This window comes from Astatotilapia calliptera, chromosome 7, assembly GCF_900246225.1.
Source record: "Astatotilapia calliptera chromosome 7, fAstCal1.2, whole genome shotgun sequence".
NCBI classification, from domain to species: Eukaryota; Metazoa; Chordata; class Actinopteri; order Cichliformes; family Cichlidae; genus Astatotilapia; species Astatotilapia calliptera.
The window spans coordinates 26,010,292-26,036,462 of record NC_039308.1 but is presented as its reverse complement, the minus strand read 5'-3'; the positions used below and the strand labels follow the sequence as shown (position 1 = coordinate 26,036,462).

The 26,171-nt window shown below is 41.3% G+C and overlaps 1 protein-coding gene across 4 annotated transcripts in view; it reads left to right on the top strand.

Moving 5' to 3' along the window:
- Window positions 1–6,065: 6,065 nt before the first annotated feature.
- Window positions 6,066–26,171, top strand: part of nsmfa (NMDA receptor synaptonuclear signaling and neuronal migration factor a) — a 44,157-nt gene continuing 24,051 nt past the window's right edge. Inside the window, exons 1-4 of one of the 4 annotated variants that reach the window (XM_026174080.1) lie at window positions 6,066–6,418; window positions 22,230–22,291; window positions 22,581–23,516; window positions 25,984–26,050. In XM_026174080.1, the coding sequence (XP_026029865.1) occupies window positions 6,348–6,418; window positions 22,230–22,291; window positions 22,581–23,516; window positions 25,984–26,050 (1,136 nt within the window). In that variant the 5' untranslated portion in view covers window positions 6,066–6,347. The remainder of the gene's footprint in view (window positions 6,419–22,229; window positions 22,292–22,580; window positions 23,517–25,983; window positions 26,051–26,171) is intronic. The other 3 variants (XM_026174082.1, XM_026174083.1, XM_026174084.1) reach the window with 3 other exon arrangements.

Sequence of the window (26,171 nt, the reverse complement as noted above, 5' to 3'; positions counted from 1 at the left end):
GGGTTTTTAAAGATGTCAGAGCACATTAACCAGAGGCAGGTGCTCCACTCTGAAGGCAACCCTAAAACTGAAACCCTACCAGATCTGAGGACATTTTTCAGCTATCTGCTCATAGCATGACCCAGATACCCGTGGATACTGGGTCCTCGTAGAACCTTATCACTAGTTCAATAAGATTCTTGAAGATAGGTATGGTGAGATCTCTCTTAAACAGTGTGCGACCAGGCTGCCCCAATCTGCCAAGACTTGGACTCAAAAAAGTTTAATTGGGTGGTGGTGGGCGATATCACAAGATCACGTGAGATTTTAAACCACTGGGGTTATAAAGGCAGAAAAGCATACATACACCACCTATATGCTTTTGCCATTTATTGTTGCTTAATCTGTCAAGGACAAAAATGTAAAGAACATTTTGTAACAAACTGCGGTGGTTACTCTGTTGCCACCCAGCAAGAGTTCGATTCCACCAACTGGCCGGGGCCTTTCTGTCTGGAGTTTGCATGTTTTCCCTGTGTTTGTGTGTCTCTAGGTTAGGTTAACTGATGATTCTAACTATGTAAACAGGCAGAGGAAGTGTGAATGTGGGTGCAAATGGTTTTCTGTCTCCCTGCGATAGACCTGTCCAGGGTGTGCCCCACCTCTTGCCCTACGAAAGCTGCTCCAGGCTCCTTAGGCTCCTAGAAAGCTGGTATGTTGACCTTTCACCTGGCCATCCTAAAAAAAGTATGACTCCCTGTACACATTACTGAGCAAAATCCTTTCTCACTCAGCCTTCTGTCATACCACACATGGTCACGTGTGTGTGAAATGGATGGTGTGACCTATCAACTTAGCTTAAGGTGATAACCAACACATTAGATCACATCATCAAGGTAGACCCGACATCCACTGCAAGGGAAAGAAGATAAAAAAAAATAAAAGTAAGAGCTTTGATAAAAGAAATTGCTGTAGGATGTTTCTTTCATCCACAGTACCTACAGTTATCTAAAAGGGTCAAAATATCAACACACTTTTTCCCCCTGGGTCTTAGACGGTTAAAGCACATTTAGCTTTTAGAGTTTTAGTTCACTCTTAAGCTTTACTACATCACGCTATGCTGTCTACACATGCCTCCACCTTCACATCAAAATGTCCCCAGTGTCTCCAAAAATGGTGTATGCTTCACAATACTGATTTGAAATTTGCACCAAAGTATACAGAACATTGTATAGCATAACAAACTGCAGAGTTCGGTTCATTATCACTATTCAGACTTGCTCTATAGTCTTTGTAAATGATCCAACTGCTTTCCCTGTTGGTGTTTTTATCATCTGTTTTCCACACATTTCCTCACTGTCAGATGGACTGATAAAGTTTCAGTTAAAGGACTAATAGCATGTGACAGTTTAATGCGCTTGGACTGTGTAACTTTGATCATGATAAAATGAAGCGAAACCGAATTTTATTGCCTTTGAAAGCTTCTGTGATCCACCAGAATGTAACAAGACAACGAGCGTACAGTAATGCCGATGGCCCTCTGAGGCCACTCCCAGCACTTTTAGCGGGCATAAGTATATCCAGCTGACAATGCTAGTTGAGCAGCTGAAGCTGACTGGGATTTCATCATATAGGAGGTATTTAAATATAAAACAAGGTATTCTAAAAATGTATTTTTTGACCTATGGGTTGCACCACAGCTACTATAACTCAGTGTTGCATGTGTCAGAGCTGGCCTGTGAAGAAATGGAAAATATGGCCTCAAAGTGTGACTCATCATAAAATACATGCATCACTTTTTCTTGTATCTCATGGCCAGGTGCATGTGCATCATTAGCTGATGGCAGCAAAATGCACTTGAAGGGTGGAGAAGGACAACAGCTTGACGCTCTTGGCAGTTCTCCTTGGGAACACTTTGTTGACTTTCCTTTGACATTACCACCTATCTAATCCTAGCAGCTCCATACTGTGGTGGTTAACATTCACTTGACAAGATCAAGCATCTTTGGGATGTACGTGGAACAAAACAAGCTTGATCGATGGACTCCCCACCCTATCTAAAAGAAGAACACAAACCTAAAGGAGCTTTAGGCACACAGGACACCTTATGAGGTTGATGTCTTGAGGAGTTAGAGGTGTTTTCGAAGCAACGAGAGGAAATTCACAATATTAGAGAGATTCTTTTAATATTGTGGCTGTGGAATTGTATGTGCTGTTTTTCATGGGTACACACCATGTAGTTATATATATTTTACCATCAATCACAGTTATCAACTTTATGAAAGTGCTGGAGAGAATCAGCAAAGTCATTAAGATTCAACTTCTGTGACCCTGTGCAAAATTTCTTGTCAATCAATATAATAGTCATTGATCTATTTCAGTCAACTGAACTGAACGGCTGATATTGCCAGGCTGTTCTATTTAACAAAATGTGCACTTGTGAAAAATCTAATTTGAGACTGGAGCGTACGTTCAGCCCACACAAAGGGACTATCGGACCACTTGGCTGATTGCTGTTGTAAACATTGCAGACTCAAATATCGATCTGCTTTACAATCAATCAAACGGCGAGTGCTTGTCAGGGTCAGAGGAGACACTAATATCTTGCACAGATGTGGATTTATGGTTTGCGTGTCCCTCCCATCATTGATTTGTCGCCCCTCTCTTTTTTGTTTTTCAACATATTTGGTATCCCGCTGTGTTAGACTCATAGCTGCACCCCTTGGAAAATCCCTGCATCCATTTCCCATCGTCTTCTTACCACCTTTGCCATCTTTTTTCTGGTTTGTTCTTTTTTCATTCATTCACTCCGATAAATAAATGGCCTGTATTTGTATAGTGCTTTACTGGTCCCTAAGGACCCCAAAGCGCTTTACACATCCAGTCATCCATCCATTCATGATGGCAAGCTACATTGTAGCCACAGCCACCATGGGGCGCACTGACAGAGGCGAGGCTGCCGGACACAGGCGCCACCGGGCCCTCTGACCACTAGGCAACGGGTGAAGTGTCTTGCCCAAGGACACAACGACCGAGACTGCCCAAGCCAGGGCTCGAACCGGCAACCTTCCGATTACAAGGCGAACGCCCAACTCTTAAGCCACGATTGCCACCGTAAAGAAAAGCACCTCTTGAGGTGCTGTAGGCCATTAAGTAGTAAATAATCCCAGGCAGCGCTGACTCTTGGCGCTTATGTGGGACGACTGCAAATGACCATGAGAGACAGAGGAGTGAATGAATGAAAAAAAAAAAGAGTTTCTCATACAAATTGGTATGAGAAACTCCTTTGTTCCTTTGTTCTCTTTTCATTCATTCGTTCACTCATCTTTCTCTCATGGTCATTTGCAGTCGTCCCACATGAGCTCCAAGCCTGTCATTAGAGCTACCTGGAATTATTTGCTGCTTAATGCCTCAATGAATGAAAAGGGAGCAAAAGAACAAATGAGTTTCTCATACGTTTGTTCTTTTTTCATTCATTCACTCCTCTTTCTCTCATGGTCATTTGCAGTCTTCCCACATAAGCTCCAAGAGTCAGAGCTGCCTGGAATTATTTACTGCTTAATGGCCTACAGCAGCTCACACAAGCCCAGAGGTGCTTTCCTTTATTTATCGATTTTCATTCCTTTTGTCTTACTGTGTGCTGTTCCCGAGAGTGGTTGCGTGTGCTGTGTGCAGGACAAGTCCACAGCAAATAGATAAAAAGCCCAAGGACGTCCTGTACATCTGAGCTACTGGCGAAATGGCCCGTGGATTGAAAGATTGATTGAGTTGATGTTTGAAGGCTAATCGGCTGTTAGGCTGCTTGGTGATTCATCTGCTGCCTGTGCCTGTGCCTCTGCCTGTTTACGTAATTTACAGTATGCATGTGCCACACTATGCATGCATGTGTGCATACACTGTGACAAACTGCTGTAAGAAATACTCACAGTGCCATAGTGTGAGATAGGTATTTTCTACTCTGTTAAATATTTCCTGGTTCCCATATAATATTGCAACCTACTGTGAAAAGAATTGCATTCAGGAGGAGATGCCAGCTTGTTGGTCTTATATTGTTTGTCATCCTATTTATGTTGCACTGAACTGTTGCCATCCTACAATCATCTCACAGAAAGGAATCAGGATTGTGCAATTGTTTTCCACAAAGGTTGTTGTCCAGAGACCCTTACTCTATGTCTATGTGCTTTACAAATTAGACTAAGTTCAAGTCTATTTTCAGTTGATCTGCATATCAGTGAGACACAGATTTTTGTATGTTTCTCTCTCTTTGCATCTTAAACCTTGACTTCATTGCCATGTCATTATATCACAGGTTAACATTTAATAGTAGAATATTGTGTTTTTTAGACAGCTCTTAAAGATGGGCAAAAAGTCTCAGGGCTCTGTGTGTGGCAGGCGGAGGTGAGGATCCAAACGCAGGACTCGTGAAGCCAAATTTCAACAGAAAACCACAGCTTTATTGCTGGCAAAGCACAAAACATGAACAGACCAACAAACACTGAGAACCAGAAACACACAGGCACAATCTGATGGTACAACACAACAGAGAGCACAGGAACACACAGGGCTTATATACACAGGGAGGTAATCGGGGAATGAGAAACAGGAGGGAGACACAGCTGGGAGAAATTGGACTAACGAGACAGGGGAGCAGTAGAACTGAACACACTCACATGAGACACAGACCTTCACAATAAAACAGGAAATAAGAAACCACTAAACAAAGACGCAGACAGAGAGGCAGACAGAATATAACACATGCAACTCAAACAATACATGAAACAACAAATCCTTAAACACGGATAAACAGAAACAAGAAACTAATAATAATCTATCATCATCATCACCACAAGCACTACAAGAGAATAAGAAAACAATCCATAATGCAAAAACACACCAAAATAACTGAAACACAGATTTATCATAAAACCCAACAAAGCACCAGAGAAACATAAAGAACAATCCATCATTCAAAACTAAACCAAGACATAAAAAACTCAAAATACTGGGTCAAACTGACCCAGAACCATGACAAAAAGGCCAATAGTATATATGAACAAAGTAAGATTCTTAATTGCTGGTATATTATCAAATCTATACATTCTATATCTAATATTTCCATTCATCATGAGAGAAGCTACACCCTGTACACCTCAGACTTTCAGTGTAACTCCAGGTCAGAAATATGATAATATTCTGCAGTATTAGTGATGGATGGTGGTCTGGAAGGAATCATCTGCTTCTGAATGTGAATGAGACCAGAGACGAGACCAGAGACATGGTGATCATCTTCAGAAGGAAGACAACGGCTATCCTGGGAAAGCATGTTGATATGGTGAGGTAGTATGGCATCCACGTTGAACTGGAAGACCAACACAGTAAGTGAAGTGTATGCAAAAAAAGCAAGCTGACATCCATCAATGTCTACAGTAAATGATGGAGATTTTCAGTCACCCAGGACTTCAGGACTTGTAGCAAGTGCAGTGTACTTTGCTGTTGTCTGCCGTGGGAGCAGATAATATTATCATTATTATTTTTACTATTATTATTATTTCAACTGGTGTAACAAAAGAATTTCCCGAAAATGGGATAAATAAAGTATTTGGGGTATATACGAGTCCAATGGTCAACACAATTCAACTGCTGAATTTCAAAATCATCTAAATGTAAAAACAGAATAAGAAGAAATAGAACAAAGCACACGCTAAAGCTCCAGTGGTATTATTAATTGAAGAAATATTTACAGAGCGCTGCAGTGCCTCATCCTGTCTTTGGTTGAGTAGGAGCCAGTTACAGCGTTTGTGTATGTGTGTGTTAGAGGGGGTGGATGGGGCTTTCACCAAAATGACCGTTTATGTAACACCAGGAAATAAATAAGTAAAGATACAGAGATCACAGTCCCCAAAAAGGAGCATTAGATGAATGGCAGAGGTGGAGGTGGATGACACCACTGTTGCAGATACACGGCTCCCCGCCTCCACCTTTGCGAGCACGATGAGGACGATGGTGATATCGCCAACCCAACAATCCTCCCATTGCATTTTTTTTTTATCAATGAGAGAGAGAGAGAGAGAAAGGGGGAGGGAGAGAGAGAGAGAGAGGGGGTATTTTCAGCCTCACTCTGGCAGCTGTGCAGCTACCCCACGTACATGCTCATATCCGGAGAGAGACAGACAGAGTAAGAGAGAGAAAGAGAGAGAGAGAAGACTGACTTCCTTCTTTTTTGCTCTGCAGACGCGTGCGTGACCTATCTGCTCCCGGATTTCCCTGCAAATTTTTTATTTTTTCTTGCGATTTTTATACTGTTTTCATCGTCGCATTCCTCCTTCCTTTGGAATGAACTGTTTTCCTGCCTGCATCGTTTCCATGCCAGCATGGGAACTGCTGTGTCCAAGAGGAAGAATTTAAGAAACGATGCGATTTCTTCTGTGGCAGCAAAAGTTAGGTGAGTGACACTCGGAGCTCTCGGCTTATATCTCAGTGTTATAGTACCCTTAGGAAGTCTTGGCAGGTGTTTTAGCCTTCAGGTGCGAGCGACACGAAGTTCCCAGGTGTGACAGTTTTGCGTTTTGATGGATTACCACTGCGCTATCCTGGATATAGCCAGTCTGCCTTGTAATGCGCAGAGAGGCTCTTTGCGCTTTTGGTGGTTGCTGATTGTCCCGCGTCTAGCTCGGAACGTGCACTGGGGCAAATATCGATTAAAGATCTCCCAAAACTGAACCTGTTATCAGAAATTGATTACGTGATTAGGATGGCTTCATGCAATTTCCCCATATCTGTGTTTTATGTAATGTAAACCTGCTGCAAGATGTTTGCTCCTGGCGCGTCGGAGTGTTTCTGGATGTTGTGAATGAAGCATCATTGTATAACCAAAGTCATGCAGAGGCAAAATGGGACTGCCGTGACTCAGAGTGTCCCTGATACATTTTCCCAGTTTGCCACCTCTTATTAGCCGCTATTTAAAAAATAAAAAAAATCCTGCTATTTGATTGTTATTTCAGTTTAACCAAAAGCTGCTTTTCTGTCTGGCCGCAGAGAATCGAGAAAACAGTACAGCGATGAGACGGCAGCCTTCACTCCGGGGTGGGCAAATGAGCCAGCTGTCGATTAATCAGTCACGGCAATCGATTCTGTCGTTGCACTAATCACCTATCACGACCAGTCATTGGGTCAATCACAGAGGGCAGCACGGGAAACGTCCGTTAATTTTTGCAGGCTGGAAAAACAAGACTCAGACTGTTTGGCACGAGTCCAGCCCGTTAAAACCTATTAGGGACTCAGTCTGAGAGCCGTGCGTGTTTTAAACAGCCAGAACCGCATCCAGCTGTTGCAGCACTACGCAGAGGGAGTAAGGAGGCTGTATCAACGATGCTGCCTTCTTCCTCACATCTGCGAGGCTGCAGTTCGCTGGAAAGCACGTGTGCCTGTGTGTTTCATGTGTCCAGGCATCAAGCGCAGACAGGACGCTACAGTCCCACATGAGCTCGGAATACAAAGCAGCTCTCTGCTTCAGAGGGTGCCTCACAGCAGGGCCCAGTGTTTTTAATTCAGTCCGTGAATGACCTTGACTTGTTCAGACTATAGCGTTCACAGATGTGGGCTGATGTGTTGTTACGTCATTCTCTCAGGGTGTGTGTGCCTTCTTTACATTACACAACCATGCTTTTAGCGATGTTGCTTTTAGCGCAGTGTGTTTTTGTGTCTGTGTGCTGCCCTAAAATGAAGATGAGAATGTGATCCTCCTGCACGATTAGAAAATGGACCCAGAGGAGATCCTGAGCAGGTGTTCCACTGTGAGACCCTGTGTGCCCACCGCAGGGCTGCCACTCTTTTTCTTTCCCCCCTTTGCATCTACAAAGGGACTGCACAAACTGTTACATGTCTGACTCAACTGGTAGCCCCCCCCCCCCCCCCCCCCACACACACACACACCACACATGCTCCCCTCCTTCTTCACTCACATAAGCACAAACACTCAATTTCAGAGCTTATTTATTTATTTTGACTAATAGAAGAATCCACCTCGCCTCCAGTATATGGGAAACAGAGTTGATTCACATCCAATATTTATCAGCCTTTCACCTGCACATAACCTCATGCATGAGGAAGTGAGAATTTAAAAGAATTTAATAAAAGCGCCCCATTTCCATCTCTCTACTTGCACATGCACACGGTTGCATGGATCCCATGTGTGTCTCTTCATACAGCTTTTCTTTTTTTTTTGTTTGTTTGCTTGTCTGTTTTTAAGGTTATCTTTTGTGCATTTTGCGCTGATCTTGTATCATGTGCCATGCCAGAATAAGGGAAAGTTAAGCAGCGAGATGCAGATTTGTAACCGTGAGTGGGATTTAATACTTTCTCCCACTAAAATCTGTTTATTGTTAATTTATAGCAACGTGAAGGAAGGAGACTTTGCTTATACATTTTAAGTTACAGCAAATCAGACACGGTAACCTGGAGTTGGAGTCAACCATATGGCATGCCTTTATGTTCCTACATGCTGGAAATGATGCTAGTAGTGAGGCTAGGTCAGGGGTGGGCAACTCCAGGCCTCGAGTGCCGGTGTCCTGCAGGTTTTAGATCTCACCCTGAGTCAACACACCTGAATCAAATGATTAGTTCATTACCAGGCCTCTGGAGAACTTCAAGACATGTTGAGGTGTCATTTAGCCCTTTAAATCAGCTGTGTTGGATCAAGGACACATCTAAAACCTGCAGGACACCGGCCCTCGAGGCCTGGAGTTGCTCACCCCTGGGCTAGGTGCACTAACTGTTCTTATTTTTACCTTAAATCAAGTGATGCTGATCCTTTATGGTTTTCAGAAACTTATAGGCAAATGGCAATACATCTAAACTAAAGTCTGAGTCATTGGAAAAAGTAACTTTAAATATGCTTATTTTTAACTCTTTCTCCAACTCTTATACACTCCCCCACACATCTTTCTGAATTATAAATATCCCCCACTTTTCCTTTTACTATTTCCAAACCATCCCAGATGCCAGTCAGTCTATTTTGACTTCATTAAATGAAACTTCCAGGGGCCTTTTAAGAGCCAGGTATAAATGTCAAGCTTACTTAAACATCTAGCAAACTCACACACTTTTTGTAATACACATAATTATTTATTGTTTTTTATCCTTCCTTGCATACAGCATCAGCGTGATGGAAGAATATGAAATGCCACAAGCAGCGAAAGTTCTGGACTTTAACTTTAAGCTCACACTTGTTAACTAATAACAAGTGTGAGCTTGGTTGACAGTAAAACAATTCCCCACGGCCCCATTTATTAAAACCAAGAAAAGGATCTTTCTCTAACTTAATTATTTCTTCTTGGCAAAACCTGTCACTCTGCTAGTGCTTTACATTGTTCCCTTTAACTAGGAATGCCTTCCAAAGGACTGGCCAAATTAAAAGGTGACGTGGTGATAACAGAAGGACAAAAGAGTGATGACAAATGTTGCAAGGAACCACAATACAAATCATGTACAATATCCAAAATAAAAAACAAAAGAATCCATTGGCAGTGATACCTAAGTGGAGCTGATAATGTGTAACTATGGCGAAAGCTGTAATGCTTAAAGGTCAAATGTTATTTTCATGTTATTCATTCCTTATGACTTATGAACTCATTCGTGATTTTTGGAGAATCACATTGTGATAAAAACCTACAAATTTCAAACTCATAGCACCAGAAATCAGTTACAGTTATCCTTAACAAACAATAGATGTTTGCAGTGTGTTTCTTGGCAGTCAGTGCAACAGCTGTTAAGACATTTTAGTCTGTACCAAAGTGGTGGACAGACTGGCATCCGTGTCCTCACAGCCATGCCATTAGCATAGCTAAAAAGAAGAAAAATGTGGTGAGTTTTTAATCTGTTAATAGGTGTGCCTGATTGGAAAGCATGCACAAAGATATTTTCCTCAAGTGATCTCTTTTGTCTTGAGATATGAGGAGGCGTTAGAGGTCTGAATGCTACTGAAGAGACACTGGCTTCTTGTACCCGATGCTCGACGGTGCCTGTGTCATCTTGTGCATGCTTATGGATTTCTGTTATGAAACAGGTCACACTCTCCTCTCCAGCAGCTTCGGTGAGGTAGCTAGTGACAGAGAGTGAGGAGGGAAAGAGAGAGGGGGACAGATTACCTCCTATGTACACACCAGAATTCTGCGACACTGAGCGAGGAAGGAAATGCTTTGATCTGTCGATCAGCCTAAGAGGAAGGCTGTGCTGTGGTTCGGCTGAAGGGCAGTGGACAACAGCTTTCACAGAGCTCTGAGAGTGTGGAAAATGGACTGAAAGATGAAAGACTTTTTTTCTTTTTTTTCTTTTTTTTTTTTTCCAGACTGATGCAAATGAAACATTGTGTTTTAGTTTGTGGAGGACAGTCAGGTGGCCTGCAGTCACTCTGTTATTGGGGGCCAGCGATGTTACATAACTGTTAGAATTTTTTTTTTTTTGTAATTTCGATTTATTCAAACGCCATGGAAAGACTGCCTCCTAAATTTTATAAATCTGATTGTGTTTTGGGCAAAATCATGCTTCGTCGTGCTTTTGCTTATGTTTTTCTCATCCGCTATAAATTATGCACTCCGTGTTTTAAATGTATTCTTACTACTTTATTCATTCTCATTTGAGTGAAAGAAATCGCTATAATATCTACTGTATCTTAACCTCCTTTCCCTCCTGCTTTGTTCAATTTGTGTAATTTGTTCATTTAAAATGCTAAATGATTCACATTTTATTCATTACAGTCTGAATAATCATACACACTCCAGCAATGCTGTGTGATTGTTGGTCTGTGACTGCCATTCTGTATTTAATGTTTCTTAATGAATTAGGAAGCTTAATTTGCTTATTATGAAAGTTACAGGTTACAGGGGAATAGCACCAGAACAAGTTTGTACTGTAAATGGACCTCAAGTGAAAATTGTTCAGTATGCCAATAGATTGTAGTAGGGAATTGTGTTTGAGTATGCCTGCTTAATGTCATGCAATCTAGCACAGATTTCAACAGAATTTCCAGAAATTTTGTGAAAGAAAATGCAGTTTTATTTTGAAAAATTTGCCCCATTCTCAATGCTCTGCCTGTTCCAGAGCAGCTTATGTTAAAGATTTGGATTTCAAGCTTTTACTGTGCATACTTTGTCATGTGTTTGGGTCCTCTACTTCACTACTACTGAGTGAGGAACTCCGGTCTTATCCATCCCATGCTGTGGTGAACCTTTCTTTGAAAACATTTATATTTTTATTTTGGTTCACAGCTATTCTTGATCAATCCTTGTTTGGTGTTGGATGTATTCATGTAAGTGGAAGTTGGAAGAGAGGTGCCGTCAAATTAAACTATTTATGATCGATAGATTGCAGATAAACGAGATACAAATGGAACGTGCGTGAGCAAGGGTTTTTCTGTGCTCGATGTCTGTTATGAATAAGATGTAAATACACTGTTGGAGGTAATCATATGATTGATGTTCACGTGATAATCCTGGGACTATTTTATAAGAGACTTCTGATTTTGTCTTTTTTGCTTAGCAGAAGATGATTTTAGTTGAATTGTGATTATTTATTTACTTGTTTTTTTTCCCATTTCCGTTCAAGTTTCCTTTTAATGTCATGGCTAAATGAGATACCGAAACATAACATAAGCTTCTGGTGATGTTTTTTGTCTTTTTATTATTATACTTGGTTTTTCTACTGTCACAAGTGAAAATATACAGTGGGAATAAGCTCTCTGTGCCCGCTCTATAAAAAAGATCAGCGTTAAATATGTGTTAGCTGCTGCAGAAAAACACTGCTGTGTGGGAATCAGTGTCATCATTCAACACCGTATGTGGTTGTGGTGCTTCAGCCTCTAGTGTACTGACATTTTAATCAGATCCCTCCTCAATGCTTGGTTCCCACATGTCCCATAAAGCATTGCACCTTTAAGACTGCAATTAACATTCCCATGTCCCTATTGAAGGGACATGGGAGTGTGCAACAAGTTCCTCAACAGATTCTCATCACCTCGTGTGTGTGTGTGTGTGTGTGTGTGTGTGTGTGTGTGTGTGCGCGCTAACCTGCATGTGTGTTCTGTGAAACAATTCAATTAGTGCATCTGAGAGGAGGATATGATTAAGAGGCATTAAGGAATCTGTTTCCTTGGCAGCCGATTGCTTACGGTGGATGGAGAGACACCCAGAGGAGACATCAGCTCTGATGATATTCAGACCAGTGGGAACACTGCCAGAGGAGACCTTTCAGCCATGGCAGGGGATATGGTCACTGTGTTAAATGATATCAGAGTCCACAGAGGAACGAGGCACATTAGATATGGGTCAATAATATGAATGAAATGCTGCATCATTGCTGTAAAGAACAGTAAGCAAGTTCTTTAATCTCGTAGGTCCTTAGGGATCCATTTTATAGCCCTGCAGATAAAGGTCAGGTTTATAGCTTAAATATGAGAAAGAACACAATTGAAGGAAATTGTTTCGGTTAATGATCATAGATTTATTTTCTTCTATTTATCATCTTTGTTTTGGATTTTTATTGGTTGTATTAATTTAACCCTTCATATCGATGTCATTTCGAGATGGAAAAATGAGAAAAGCCATTTTATTAAAGAACAAAGCACATAAGAAGTGTAAGAAGGTTAGAGATATCTCTCAATATTCATTCTATCCTTCAAAGCATTAAATGAATCTCATTAAAAAGCTAGCATTATGTTTCTAAACGATTAATTGGACCATTTGAAAACAGTTTGTAACAAATATACAGTGGGGCAAAAAAGTATTTAGTCAGCCACCGATTGTGCAAGTTCCCCCACCTAAAATGATGACAGAGGTCAGTAATTTGCACCAGAGGTACACTTCAACTGTGAGAGACAGAATGTGAAAAATAAAATCCATGAATCCACATGGTAGGATTTGTAAAGAATTTATTCGTAAATCAGGGTGGAAAATAAGTATTTGGTCAATAACAAAAATACAACTCAATACTTTGTAACATAACCTTTGTTGGCACTAACAGAGGTCAAACGTTTACTATAGGTCTTTACCAGGTTTGCACACACAGTAGCTGGTATTTTGGCCCATTCCTCCATGCAGATCTTCTCGAGAGCAGTGATGTTTTGGGGCTGTCGCCGAGCAACACGGACTTTCAACTCCCGCCACAGATTTTCTATGGGGTTGAGGTCTGGAGACTGGCTAGGCCACTCCAGGACTTTCAAATGCTTCTTACGGAGCCACTCCTTTGTTGCCCGGGCGGTGTGTTTTGGATCATTGTCATGTTGGAAGACCCAGCCTCGTTTCATCTTCAAAGTTCTCACTGATGGAAGGAGGTTTTGGCTCAAAATCTCACGATACATGGCCCCATTCATTCTGTCCTTAACACGGATCAGTCGTCCTGTCCCCTTGGCAGAAAAACAGCCCCATAGCATGATGTTTCCACCCCCATGCTTCACAGTAGGTATGGTGTTCTTGGGATGCAACTCAGTATTCTTCTTCCTCCAAACACGACGAGTTGAGTTTATACCAAAAAGTTCGACTTTGGTTTCATCTGACCACATGACATTCTCCCAATCCTCTGCTGTATCATCCATGTGCTCTCTGGCAAACTTCAGACGGGCCTGGACATGCACTGGCTTCAGCAGCGGAACACGTCTGGCACTGCGGGATTTGATTCCCTGCCGTTGTAGTGTGTTACTGATGGTGACCTTTGTTACTTTGGTCCCAGCTCTCTGCAGGTCATTCACCAGGTCCCCCCGTGTGGTTCTGGGATCTTTGCTCACCGTTCTCATGATCATTTTGACCCCACGGGATGAGATCTTGCGTGGAGCCCCAGATCGAGGGAGATTATCAGTGGTCTTGTATGTCTTCCATTTTCTGATGATTGCTCCCACAGTTGATTTTTTCACACCAAGCTATTGTAGATTCACTCTTCCCAGTCTGGTGCATGTCTACAATACTTTTCCTGGTGTCCTTCGAAAGCTCTTTGGTCTTGGCCCTGGCGGAGTTTGGAGTCTGACTGTTTGAGGCTGTGGACAGGTGTCTTTTATACAGATGATGAGTTCAAACAGGTGCCATTCATACAGGTAACGAGTGGGGGACAGAAAAGCTTCTTCCAGAAGACGTTACAGGTCTGTGAGAGCCAGAGATTTTCCTTGTTTGAGGTGACCAAATACTTATTTTCCACCCTGATTTACGAATAAATTCTTTACAAATCCTACCATGTGAATTCATGGATTTTTTTTTCACATTCTGTCTCTCACAGTTGAAGTGTACCTCTGGTGCAGATTACTGACCTCTGTCATCATTTTAAGTGGGGGAACTTGCTAAATCGGTGGCTGACTAAATACTTTTTTGCCCCACTGTATGAAGACTCAGAAGTAGAGGACCCAAACACATGACAAAGTACGCACAGTAAAAGTCCAAAAGTCGAAATCCAAATATTTAATATAAGCTGAGATCACAAAAAATTGTCAGCAAAAAATAAAAAAATAGAAACAAGCGGAAACAAGAGGAATGCTAACTGGAGAACACTTAGTTACTACAGTAAGGCCAAAGCTGTGGTGTAGATAGTATACACAGGTGAGTAATTGGCTGATTGAGAACATGTATTTGGAAAAAACTCCCTAAGGATGGTAGTAATATCCAAAAGTCTGGGCCACCCCTCATTTTTTTTATATTTTGTTTCCAGGGAGCCAGACTTTTTCTGAATCCACAAAAATGGCAAGGATAACACATGTGACAGGCATAAAATAATATGTTTGAATCAGCAAGGTGATTCCCAATGAGCTCTTAGCTGAAAACTTGGTGTTTCTCAGCATGGTGTGCAGTGTGTCCTGCAACAAAACTGAGGAAGCTGGAACAATGTTGGATAAAAGAAAAAGTGATAGGCCTAAAAAAAAAAAGACCCACTGTTCATCTGTATCTGACAGTCAGATACAGAGTGATAGCATCTGAGAGTCATGTCCTCAAGAAGTAGAAAACAATCCACCAAACACCTGACACTGGACCTGAGTAATACATCTGTCGCTGTAGCTAATCCAGATATTGTTCATTGAAGCCTCATCAGAAATGGTCTAGATGCAAGGATACCTCTCTCCAGAAGCTATTCTTAAGGAAGGGAAACAGGGAGGAAAGGCTTAGGTATGCTGGGTTACACAAAAACTGGACTAAATCAGTGGCAACAGATGTTATAGTGAATCCAAATTTGGGATTTCTGATTCAAATTATCATCGAAATGTACAGAGGACGTCAGGAGAGAGGTACAACAGTCAGTGATACCGGGGATATTGTCAAAATTAAGAAGTGATCCACCATGAATTACCTCCTAGAAAGCATCTGATTGCCAAAGGCTACTTTTTTCTGCATGCCAGTGATCCCAGACACACTGCCAACCCAGTATGATCACATTGACACACTATCAGTCATGGATTGGCCTCCCCAGAGCCCAGACCTGAACGTTATTGAAGCAGTGTAGCGTCATTTTCAAAGATAACGAAGCAAGAGGCAGCCAACATCCAAAGAAGTGTTTGGAATGTCCTTCAAGAAGCCTGCAGAACTATTCTTCAAGATTGCTTGAAGAAATTAGAAGAAAGGTTGCCTTAGAAAATTCATGCTGTGTTGAAGAATAAAGGTGGTCATACGAAATATTGACTTTCAAGCTCATTAGCGCTGTACAGACTCAATTTGTCTCTTCTATACTGTATATCCATGTATGCTTGCACACGTTTTAACAAATTTCTGCACCTTTTTCCCATTTTCCTAGTAAAATATAGAAAAATAGGGGTGACTCAAGAGTTTTGCACCGCACTCTAATGTAACACTGTTTTTGCAAGTGTTACATTAGAGATGACAAAAACTCTCTGTTCCACACAATCTGTTTATTTAATTATATTACTGAAATACAGCCAGTTACTTGGAAGAGTGTGGATTGCTTGTTTGGCGCCTATCCAAGAGTGAGTGGACATTTTAACTATTGACAGGAGGAACCGAAGCAGGAAAACATTTGACTGACAGCCTTCATCACGTAGGTGTAAGTGCACCCTGAACAAAAAGAAACAAGCCGAGAAAAGAAAAGTCAAACAACAAGTGGATAACGTAGGACTAATATAGGCAGTACTGCTCCTCCAGCTGCACCCATTAGTAAGTGATTACACATTGTTCTCTCTAGATCCATGAAAAGTGCTGAGGTGTATCTTCCTGTTGTTGAGAGTCCTTTTATGTGCCTGAAGTGGTTAGTGGAGTTTCTGACAAAATGTATTCAAGAAGTGGAGTGTGTGTAAGTGGTGTCTGACTCATTCATCTGGTGTAATAAGTACACTACACACGACCTGCTTAGTTCTAGACACAAAGTACAAAAAAAAATGCTCAGATTCACTCTGACCTGCTCACTCAGAAGAAATTGAAAAGATGACCAGATAATATGGAGCACCTTAAGGTTTCATGTTGTACCCACAGAAGTTTACATAACAGGAATAAAGCTGCTCTTGGAATTGTGTCTTTTTTAATTCAGAAAATGGCCCCAAAAAGTCCTTACAACAGCCTCCCTAAGTCATTAAGGGTGCATATGAAAGAGATTTTGATGAATGGATCACCAAAATGTCAGTCAGACCTTAACAAAGGAGATTACCGTTTGCCTCTCATTCCCTACGTAATGTTACAGGAACCATGACAACAAATGTCCCCTTTTCTCACCATAGTAGTAATTTTAACCCAAACCAACATGTTTAAACAATCCAAGCTAAGTATTTATTTTTAGTGCGGTTGCATTATGAAAAAGATTTATTGTTCTACTGAACAGAAGAATTGAATAATGAGATCAGAGTACTGGTGGGGTGCAAACAAGGCGATTTAGTCATTTACAATTGAGGACAGCTGAAGACAGGAGTTGGTGTCGTGTTCAAGGATGCATCATCATCTTATTAAACATAATTTGACCTTTGAAAATGCTGTTTCCAACATCATCTTTCAAACAACATGGACAACAAGTACTTAAAGAGCTGAAAATATTGAACAGACACAAAAGAATGGCCCATTAGTCCAGGCGATGCTGCATTTTCACGTATCTAGATTCAGTGTATGACAGTCAGTCATAGCTGACTGACGGGTGCTGCTTTCTGGTGTCATTTCGGCTTGCAGTGTGCCCCTTGATTTCTCTAGCCTGGTGTGAGGGGGCAGCCACACGGCCTGATTGGTGACATGATTGTATGAGTGGGTCAATCTTTGTAGCTGTTTCGGTGATACAATAGTGCAGGAGCACAGAGATTTGCAGGTGGTACTGAGAGGAATACTGCAACAGGCTGAAGATATAAGAGATTCAGTAGAAAACTTTGAAGAAAATCTCTGCAATCACTTTGATTTCTGTTTCAATTTTTGCTATTCCCACCCAAGTAATGATTTCTTTCTCTGAGTTGCCAGTCAATGGTTACAGGGTTGTCTTGGTGTGATAATTCGGACAAACAATTCCAAGTGCATCAACCATAATCACAGCTTAAGGTACCAAACGGTGATGTGCACAATCATAAATATGCAAGACATGGTTGATGCAACAGGGAAAACGGACACAAGTGATGCTTTTTGCTTACTTTTCAGCATTGCAGCTCACCAAGTAGGCAACAACATAGCAGGATGTCAACCGTTTTCATGTTGTTGTCTCCTAAGCTGCAGAGTCAATGAAAACAGATGCTCTGACGCTTACCTTAAGCATCTGTACTAATAAACAGTAGCGTACTACATTAGTTAGTATGACAATTGTTGAAATTTAAAGAGTTTTATTGTAAATTAAAAAAAACACTGATGTCCTTTTTCTATCCACCTGTCTTTCCTCAGGTTTAGTCTTCTTTCATTTTTAATATGGTCAAATTTTTCTACACTGCTCTTCCTCTCAGCTGTAATCACTTCCCTGCTCCTCAGAATCTCCCCTCCCTAACTTGTCTCTTTCCCCAAACCCCGGTCACATGGCTGAGAGCACGCAGGACGAATTTCATATCTAACTGTCAAGCTCTTCCTTTCCCTTCCCTTCATCATTTTTCACCGGAGACTATTTATCAGTTGCTACCTCACTGCCCCCGTGCTGTGCTCACGTATCACATATGAAGCTGGTGCAAAACTGTGAATATAAGACGGCACTGTAGAGAGAAAGGTTTTGTGTAGTGGATGATTGAGAGACGGTCTGCTCTATCCATTTCCAGCTCTGTTTCCTCTCATGTATAATGGATGATGCGTGCCTCTTGCACCATTGTTTGCTGATTCTAATCAGAGTGCCCAGCCTGTTGAATTATAAAACAGGTGGGCCAAATGAAAATGTATCAGAGGTTCTGAGGGACACCTGCTGATTAAAGTATAGACTACATTTATCACAAGTGTCCTTAATTGTGATTATTGTTACTGCAGGCACACACAAACTAAAACATTTCTTTTTCTTAATGCCCTTAAGTACCATTAGACTCACATGTCCGTATGCAAGCACATGCACACGCAGCTTTATGCCCATTACAACTGAAGAAGTCGGGGGTTTCTGAGAAGAAGTTGCTGTAGCAGAACTGCAGCGGCATGGTGAGCTATTTTTAGAAATGTGGTGAAAGGAGCTGGTTGGTGACACAGCACGTGCAGAGCCTTAGTCCTCAACAACACCCCCAAACTCTCAAAGGTTTGGTTTACATTAGCTGCAGTCTTAACCATTGACAGTGAACAGTGTAGAAGCCAAAAGACTCTGCGGTCACACAAGAAACATTTAAAATTACCGGTTAATTTGTTCTGTGTGAGGTTTTTGTTTTGCAGTAAAAACTTGTTGAACTGAGGTCTGTTCATCTATCCATTCATTTTCTTCCATTTATGCAATTCAGGGTTTTGGTTTGTGCTAGAGCTTATCCCAGCTGTCATAGTGCAGACCAGCACGTGGCACAGGGAGAACACAGAAACTACAAACAGCTGGATTCAAATACAGTGCTAACAACCGCACCACCTTTCTGCAAATCCCCAGCGTGGAAAGGTTGGGTCAGAGGCATACACATACTACTGAGCCCTCATTGAGCTGAGAAAAAGTTCACGCTTCAAAATGTTTTTAGCAGTGAACAATACAAAAACATCTAGTGTGAATTTAATTGAGATAAAGATCAGCACTACAGCATCTGCAAACTCTTATCATATAAATTACCTGACCCTGAGACAGCCCTCAGTTATGCTGGAATAGGCCTAGGCTGCTGGAGGTTACCCATGATGCGCTGACTGTTTCTTCTTCACTTAACTCTTTTCAGTCTCTGTGTGTTTATACACCACTCTGCATTAAATTAAAACGAGTTCTTATTCATCTCTGGCTCTCTTCCACAGCATGACCTAGTCCTGTCTTCCTCCCCTCACCATCCCTGAGCCTGGTTCTGCTGGAGGTTTCTTCCTGTTAAAAGGGAGTTTTTCCTTCCCACTGTCGCCAAAGTGCTTGGTCACAGGGGGTCATATGATTGTTGGGCTTTTCTCTGTTGTCTTTGTATTATTGTAGGGTCTTTACCTTACAATATACGACACCTTGAGGCAACTGTTGTGATTTGACATTATATAAATAAAACTGAACTGATTTTATTTTAAAATTGTTAGTTATTATTAATCTCTGACTCTCTTCCACAGTGTGTGGAAGCCCGAGGTTTGTTCCTGTTGAAGGGGAGTTTTTCCTTCCAACTGTCACCAAGTGCTTGTTCATAGAGGGTTGTCTGATTGTTAGACCTAAACAGTATAAAGTGCCTTGATGTTGAATTAAATTGAATTGAATTAACTTCAATTAAATTTACTTACATTTACTTTTGGTCCATGCTCACCTTTAGTGGCTGAATGTCACATTAGTAGGGGCTGCCTCCAATATTCTTATATCATAAGATAAATATATGAAATAATGATGATATAATATATTTAAACATTTTCTCACATTAACACTCAGAAACCTATGCAATTCCAAATAGTGTACTACTTACATTTGGTTCAAAAAAGAGGCTCAGCATTAAAACATGTCTGTTTTTCTTATATGTTACCAGCACAGAAGAGGATTTAGTTCGTAGCACCCAAGGACCAAGGAGATAAGTGATCTATTTGAAAGACAATATCCCAGTACAGGGGATTGGGCTAAACATAACCATTAGGAAGATAACTTATGTCACTTTGGTTAAAGATGGGATTATATGTTGTTTTCTGCTCCCAGTTTTTTAATTGAGGCTCCCAATCTTGTGCTGATCAATGAGTAATGAGGTAATGAACACAAATGTTGTATTTCCCTTCTATCATGTGAAGTTTGGCCATTTAATGACACAATCTTCTTCTTTTGCATGGTTCTATTAGCAATATAATAGAGTACTATCAAAACCCACTGTATGTGGAAAATGTGCATTAATTTGTACAACCACGCTTTATATTTCTTTATTTATTCCAGTATTTGTACATCACAGCAATGGAAGGAGGCTGAAGGGACGTGGATCAGAACACATATTATCACAATTATATGGTTCTATGCTCGGGTCAAACTTAAGGACAAAATTGTTTTATAGTTTTTAAGGTTTACAGATATCTAGAGGTGAGAATATGTACAGGAATATTAACTTCTCTTACTGGACTGCTAGTTATTTCACTTACATTGCTTACATTTCAGTATGGCACATATGACAGGTTGTAGAATATGCCTATATGGACTGCTATAAACAGGTCAGGTTTTATCATTAAATGGAAAAGTCAGGTTTGTCAGTCAGGTTTGTCAGTCAGGTTTGTTTTTGTGCATTGTCTCAAGAGGAGCCTTGAGGGTTAAAGGGGTGAAAGAGCACAGAGTGCACTAAGAATACAGAGCTGTGTCTCAATAAGAAACTGTGTGAGAGAAGTGTTTTCACTGCACTCCGGCTCTTTCTGTGATGGAGATGGTGTGAGTCAGTTTGTGTATGTGTGTGTATGCTTACTGTGCTGGACAGGCTTTAATAATTGACGGTGGTGCCGGGCGGAGGTGTACACCCACAGATTCTCCTGCATACAAGGGATTCTTCAGCACAGATACGTCAGCAGTTAGCTGTATTGGGAAAGCATAACCACTAGGAGCATTTGGGCTGCGGTGTTCAATTAGTACTAGTGTAACTAGTATGTTAGTATAACTGATATTGATATTGTGAACACATCAGATTATTATTAAAAATAAATATAATATGCATAATGCTTCCATTTTAGAGATAAACTCAGCATTTAAAGTCTGCATACAGTCAGCTGACAGTGTTCAAGTAAAATTAATACATTAAAAACATTAAGTGTTAAAATGGGCTGAATTATAGATCCCTTAATAGAGCAGTAGGTGGTTTCTTTTTCATCGAGCTTGCTGTTGGAAAGTTGAAACTATAAACAGCATATTTCAAGAGCTTAGCCGGTGGTTTGCTTGTATGGTAAAAACTACTACAGTGGTATTTTCTTCTTACACAGTAACTCATTGTAAGCATACAGTGTTTAACTCACTTCTCATGTCCTCTCCTCTGTCATTCCTTGTAGTTATCACTGCAGTACATTTCTCCAGAGTACCTATACTGACACTGAAAGAACATCTTTGTCTCTCTCATCCCTTTTCCATTACACAGAATCACTAGAGGAACATTAGCAGGTCAGTGTCAATCAACCGTGAGATCTGGGACTATTATTTTTAAAGGAGAAGCCCTCCTTGGTATTTAATTTTTGCTATATGTGGCTAAATGTGTATCTGTAAAGTGTTGTAACCTGCAAAGAGTTGTGAGTAAAAGATTAACCTGTTAGCATCTATTTTTGCTTCTACCAGCACATTAACAATCTTGGTCTGTTGCTGTCAAGGTCAAGTATTCACAGATATAGTAAGTGCAGCCACAAAACAAAAAAATCCCAGCACACCCACAGTCTGCCATCTGCAATTACACCTATCAATGCAAACTGAGGACCCACTGAGAAATTAAGTCGCCCTAAAACAATCCTTCACTCTATCGCCTCCTGTTGTCTCAAACTCTGTCTCCCTCAGGCTGGGGTTGTCTGGAGCGAGGAGATAAAACGGCTCCATCTTAATCTGTGGGTGGCACAAGCCTACAAAGAAGGCAATTAGGATTATAATTTACAATTCCCTTGCCCTTCTCTCCTCTCTCTCCCCTTTCTCTTCTTTCCCACTCATACCTCCTTTCCACCCATGATTTAATGTCTTTATGTGTGTCGTGTATGTGTGTGTGTGTGTGTGTGTGTGTGTGTGTGTGTGTGTGTGTGTGTGTGTGTGTGTGTGTGTGTGTGTCCCCACAGAGCAGCGCGAGCATTTGGAGAGTACCTGTCCCACACACACCCTGAAAACCGAAACGGATCAGGTCAGCGTCTCTGCCATCCTGTCATTTGTCCATCCCTCTATCTCCCCTGTGTGTGTTCCTTTATGCTTTTAGTTCTTTTCTCACCTCATCCTCTGCTGAAATGCCAGGAAGCACTCATTGGTGTGTCACGATGACAGCTGATAACCGAAGAAAGATGATTATCCACTGTGCCAGCTTGTCATTTTTTTCCCACTCTTTCTGTTTTCTTGCTCTTTAGCACCTTGGTATATTTCTCATTCTTTAGCACTTTTAGTTGTCTTTATAACCATCTTCGTTTTTCAAATTCTAGCTCATCTTCTGTGTGAAACCTTGGTGGGTCCTGACCCGGAGTCGCCAAGTGACACATTTGGCCCCAACAACAACAACCACCTCCATCCCTGTTCTGAAACTAAGGGCTGTGAGGACAAACAGGAGACCAGCCTAGTGACACAGCCACTGGGCTTACTCCAGCCAACCCCATCTTCTATCACACTTTCTAACAAGGCACCAGCACGATTGTCCCTCGAACGCAGCTTCTCAGTGGAGGAAGACCAGCAGAAGTGTGTGGAGTGTACACTGCAGCCTTCACGTGTGTACACCATCACCACCCAGCACGGTATGCTGATGAGCGCCGGCCAGGGCAGCAAGGAGAGCCTCGAACTGGACGTCCTAAAGGAGAAGTCGGGGAGCAGTGGGGTAGGATCTAGGGGTGGCTCGATCCAGCCTTCCAATTCCCCTTCCTCCGCCTCATCGTCTCCAACCCAGTACCATCGCGTAAGCAGTGGCCGTGGCACCAGCAGCTGTGGCAGCCACCATCACAGCAACCATCACCATAGTATGCACCATCATGGAAACCACCACCACCACAATGTCTCGAGCATGAATCCACCTTCCAGCAGCGGAGGAAGTAGCGCGGCAAGTGGAAGCAGCAGTAGCAACCAGCAGCCGCAGCTAACCGCTGCAGGCTCTCACTCTCATCATGCATCACACCACCACACCCACCATCATCATCACCTGTCTCAGCCTCCACTGCAGACCTCGGTCAGCGCCCACAACATTCGTAGCTGGGGCGAAGGTGGAAAAGGGGAGGCGGAGTGTAGCGGGTTGGCTTGTGAGTCGTGCAGTACTGCTCCCTCTCGAAGCCAGGGTTCCCTGGACCTGGAGAGTGCATCGAGAGAGGCAGGCAAGCAGCACCGACGCCTAGAGCGGATGTGGAGTGTGGACCGGATGACTGGGCTGGAGAGAGGTGAGAGGGTTCAGGACACAAAGGAAGGTAGAGGCTCAAAAGGCACAAACAAGTGGGGGGGGAGGGTAGTGTAAGGTTCTCCATAAAGCCCTGTGGCTGGAATGGGTATGGGACCAGAGATGAAATAGATTTTGATCTTTTTTCAGTTTTATGTAGTTATTTCTAAATAAATTAAATACACTTTTAATTTGACATACGATGTATATAATTAAGTCAAACTAACAGAATCAATAGAAGAGTATATTTTCTCTGTGAAGCAAATAATTATAATGGTAATTATTAATATTTTACATTTTTAGTAAACTTTAACAGTGATGATGTTTTGTATATAAACCAATAAGAATAGCTACTTAAACATTCACTTCAATTCAATACAGTTTTATTTGTATAGCACCAAATCACAACAACAGTTGCTTCAAGGCACTTTATGCTGAAAGTTAAAGCCTCTTTATTAGTACAAAGAAGCAGAAAAAATAATAGAAAATGGCAAAAAGAAACTACAGTACAGTGCAAAACTCTTGAGCCACTCCTCATTCCTTAATATTTTGTTAGGGAAAATATAAAATTGGTGCAACAAGTTATAGAAACATGTGCAAACATACATGGCAATACTGTAGATAAGGCAAAAATGTTTGTACAATTCTTGATATGACCGCCTTTATTCTTCAACGTAACCTGAACTCTCTTGGGAAAGCCTTCTTTGAATTCTTTAAGCAGTCTTCAGGAATAGTTCTCCAAGTTTCTTGAAAGACATTCAAAGCTCTTCTTTGGATGTCGGCTGCCTTTTGTTCCGTTCTCTGTCAAGATGATCCCACTGTGTGTCAGTAATGTTGAGGTCCGGGCTCCGGGGGGCAATCCATGACTGATAGTGTTTCATTGTGTGCTTTTCTATCCAGACATTCAGGTATACAGTTTGCAGGGTGTTGGCAGTGTGCTTGGGATCACTGTCATGCGGAACAATGAGGCCAATGCCAATTAGCTTTCCAGATGGTATTGCACTGTGGCTAAAAATGGACTGGATTTCAGAATTCCATCAATTTTGATAAGATCTCCAACACTGGCTGAAATGAAGCCCCAAACCATGACAGAGCCCCCACCGTGTTTTGCAGATGGCTGTAGACACTCCTCTTCTGTCTGATTTTAACTTTTTTCCCCTGCCTGTTTCCATGACTTTAAAATACTGTTGATCTGATTTAGATAGGGCTTTTCTTTTTTTTTTTTTTAGGCCTCCTATTGCCTATGATGTTCTCCACTTGTCCAGTTTCTTAAATTTTCAATGACACGCTGCAAATTTTCAACAAATTACACTTGTCTCGGTGTACAAAATACTATTTGTAGATCCAATGAAAGAAATGGAAACCAACATGGTCTTTTTGGCAGGCTTCTTGTAATAAAGTGCCTAAAGATTGAAGTTAAAGTTATCTGAATAAAATTGTCTGTTATGTGCAGCTCTGGTTCATTACTTAGGTGCCTTTTAATGTTGGGGTGATAAATAGATCAATGTTAAGTGGCTTAACAAACAACAATAAAGCATTCCTCTGAAATGATCAGGTATATGCACTGGACTGAAACAAGAGAGAACTATTGTTCAAGACCGCTCTAAAAATTACAATGAATTCTTGGAAGCAAAACATAAAGAAAATGAGGATTGGCTTGAGACTTCTCCACAAAAATTCATCTTTTTAATTCATGACGTTTAAAGGACGGCACAGTGGTGCAGCGGTTAGCACTGTGGCCTCACAGTAAGAAGCTTCTTGTCTTCCCTTTCATGTAGAGACTTGATGTTCCCCCTGTGCCTACATGGGTTTGTATCCAAAGTCCAAAGACATGCTTGTTAAGTTAATTGGTTATTTCAGCTTGGTGTGTGGTTTGATGAATAGTTAAGAAAATGGACGAGTGAATGAAGGATGTTATAGTGATGAAAAATAGTGCAAATGTAGGTTATAAAATCACTAGTAAAACACACCTTTGGTAGTTTTCACGAAAATCTTCTCCATCAGATTACTTTTTTTTAAACTTAAGATTCCATATAAACTCTATTTATAATACCTGAGTATAAAACAAGTAACAAATAAGCCCTTCATAAAATGTCAAGAAATAACACTTATTGCTATCAGTGTTTATCAGTCTAAGGAAACAAAACAAAAATAACGGATGCCTGCATTAAAATAAGCTAATATTATATTTATTACTTCAAATCTATTTCTTCTCAGGTCTGGAGGGGATCGAGAGTTTGATGTTGTAACGTGGTGATCTGTATTTTTGACTCTTCGTCTGCCCGTCTCTTTCCTCTGCTGTCTCTTCCTTTGTGTCTCCCTCTCTCCATTTGTGGAGTGCTGGACTGTGAAGTGCTGGTGCTGGTTTTGTGATTTCATATTTCCAATAAATTTACTACGACATTTGCCAATATGGTCTATTTTTCTCTGTCTATTAAACTCGGAAACCTCATTTTTCTCTCTAATTGCAGAAGACACCAACTGGTTCCCCAAGGAAAATATGTTCACCTTTCAAACTGCTACAACAACCATGCAGGCGTGAGTGTCCAGTTCCTGTGCACACACGTACACAAACATGCACAGTCACAATTATGCCAGATCTGCTGTTTGAAAGGTCAGAGTAAACGTACCATGGCAATGTCTTATACAACTGCCTAGA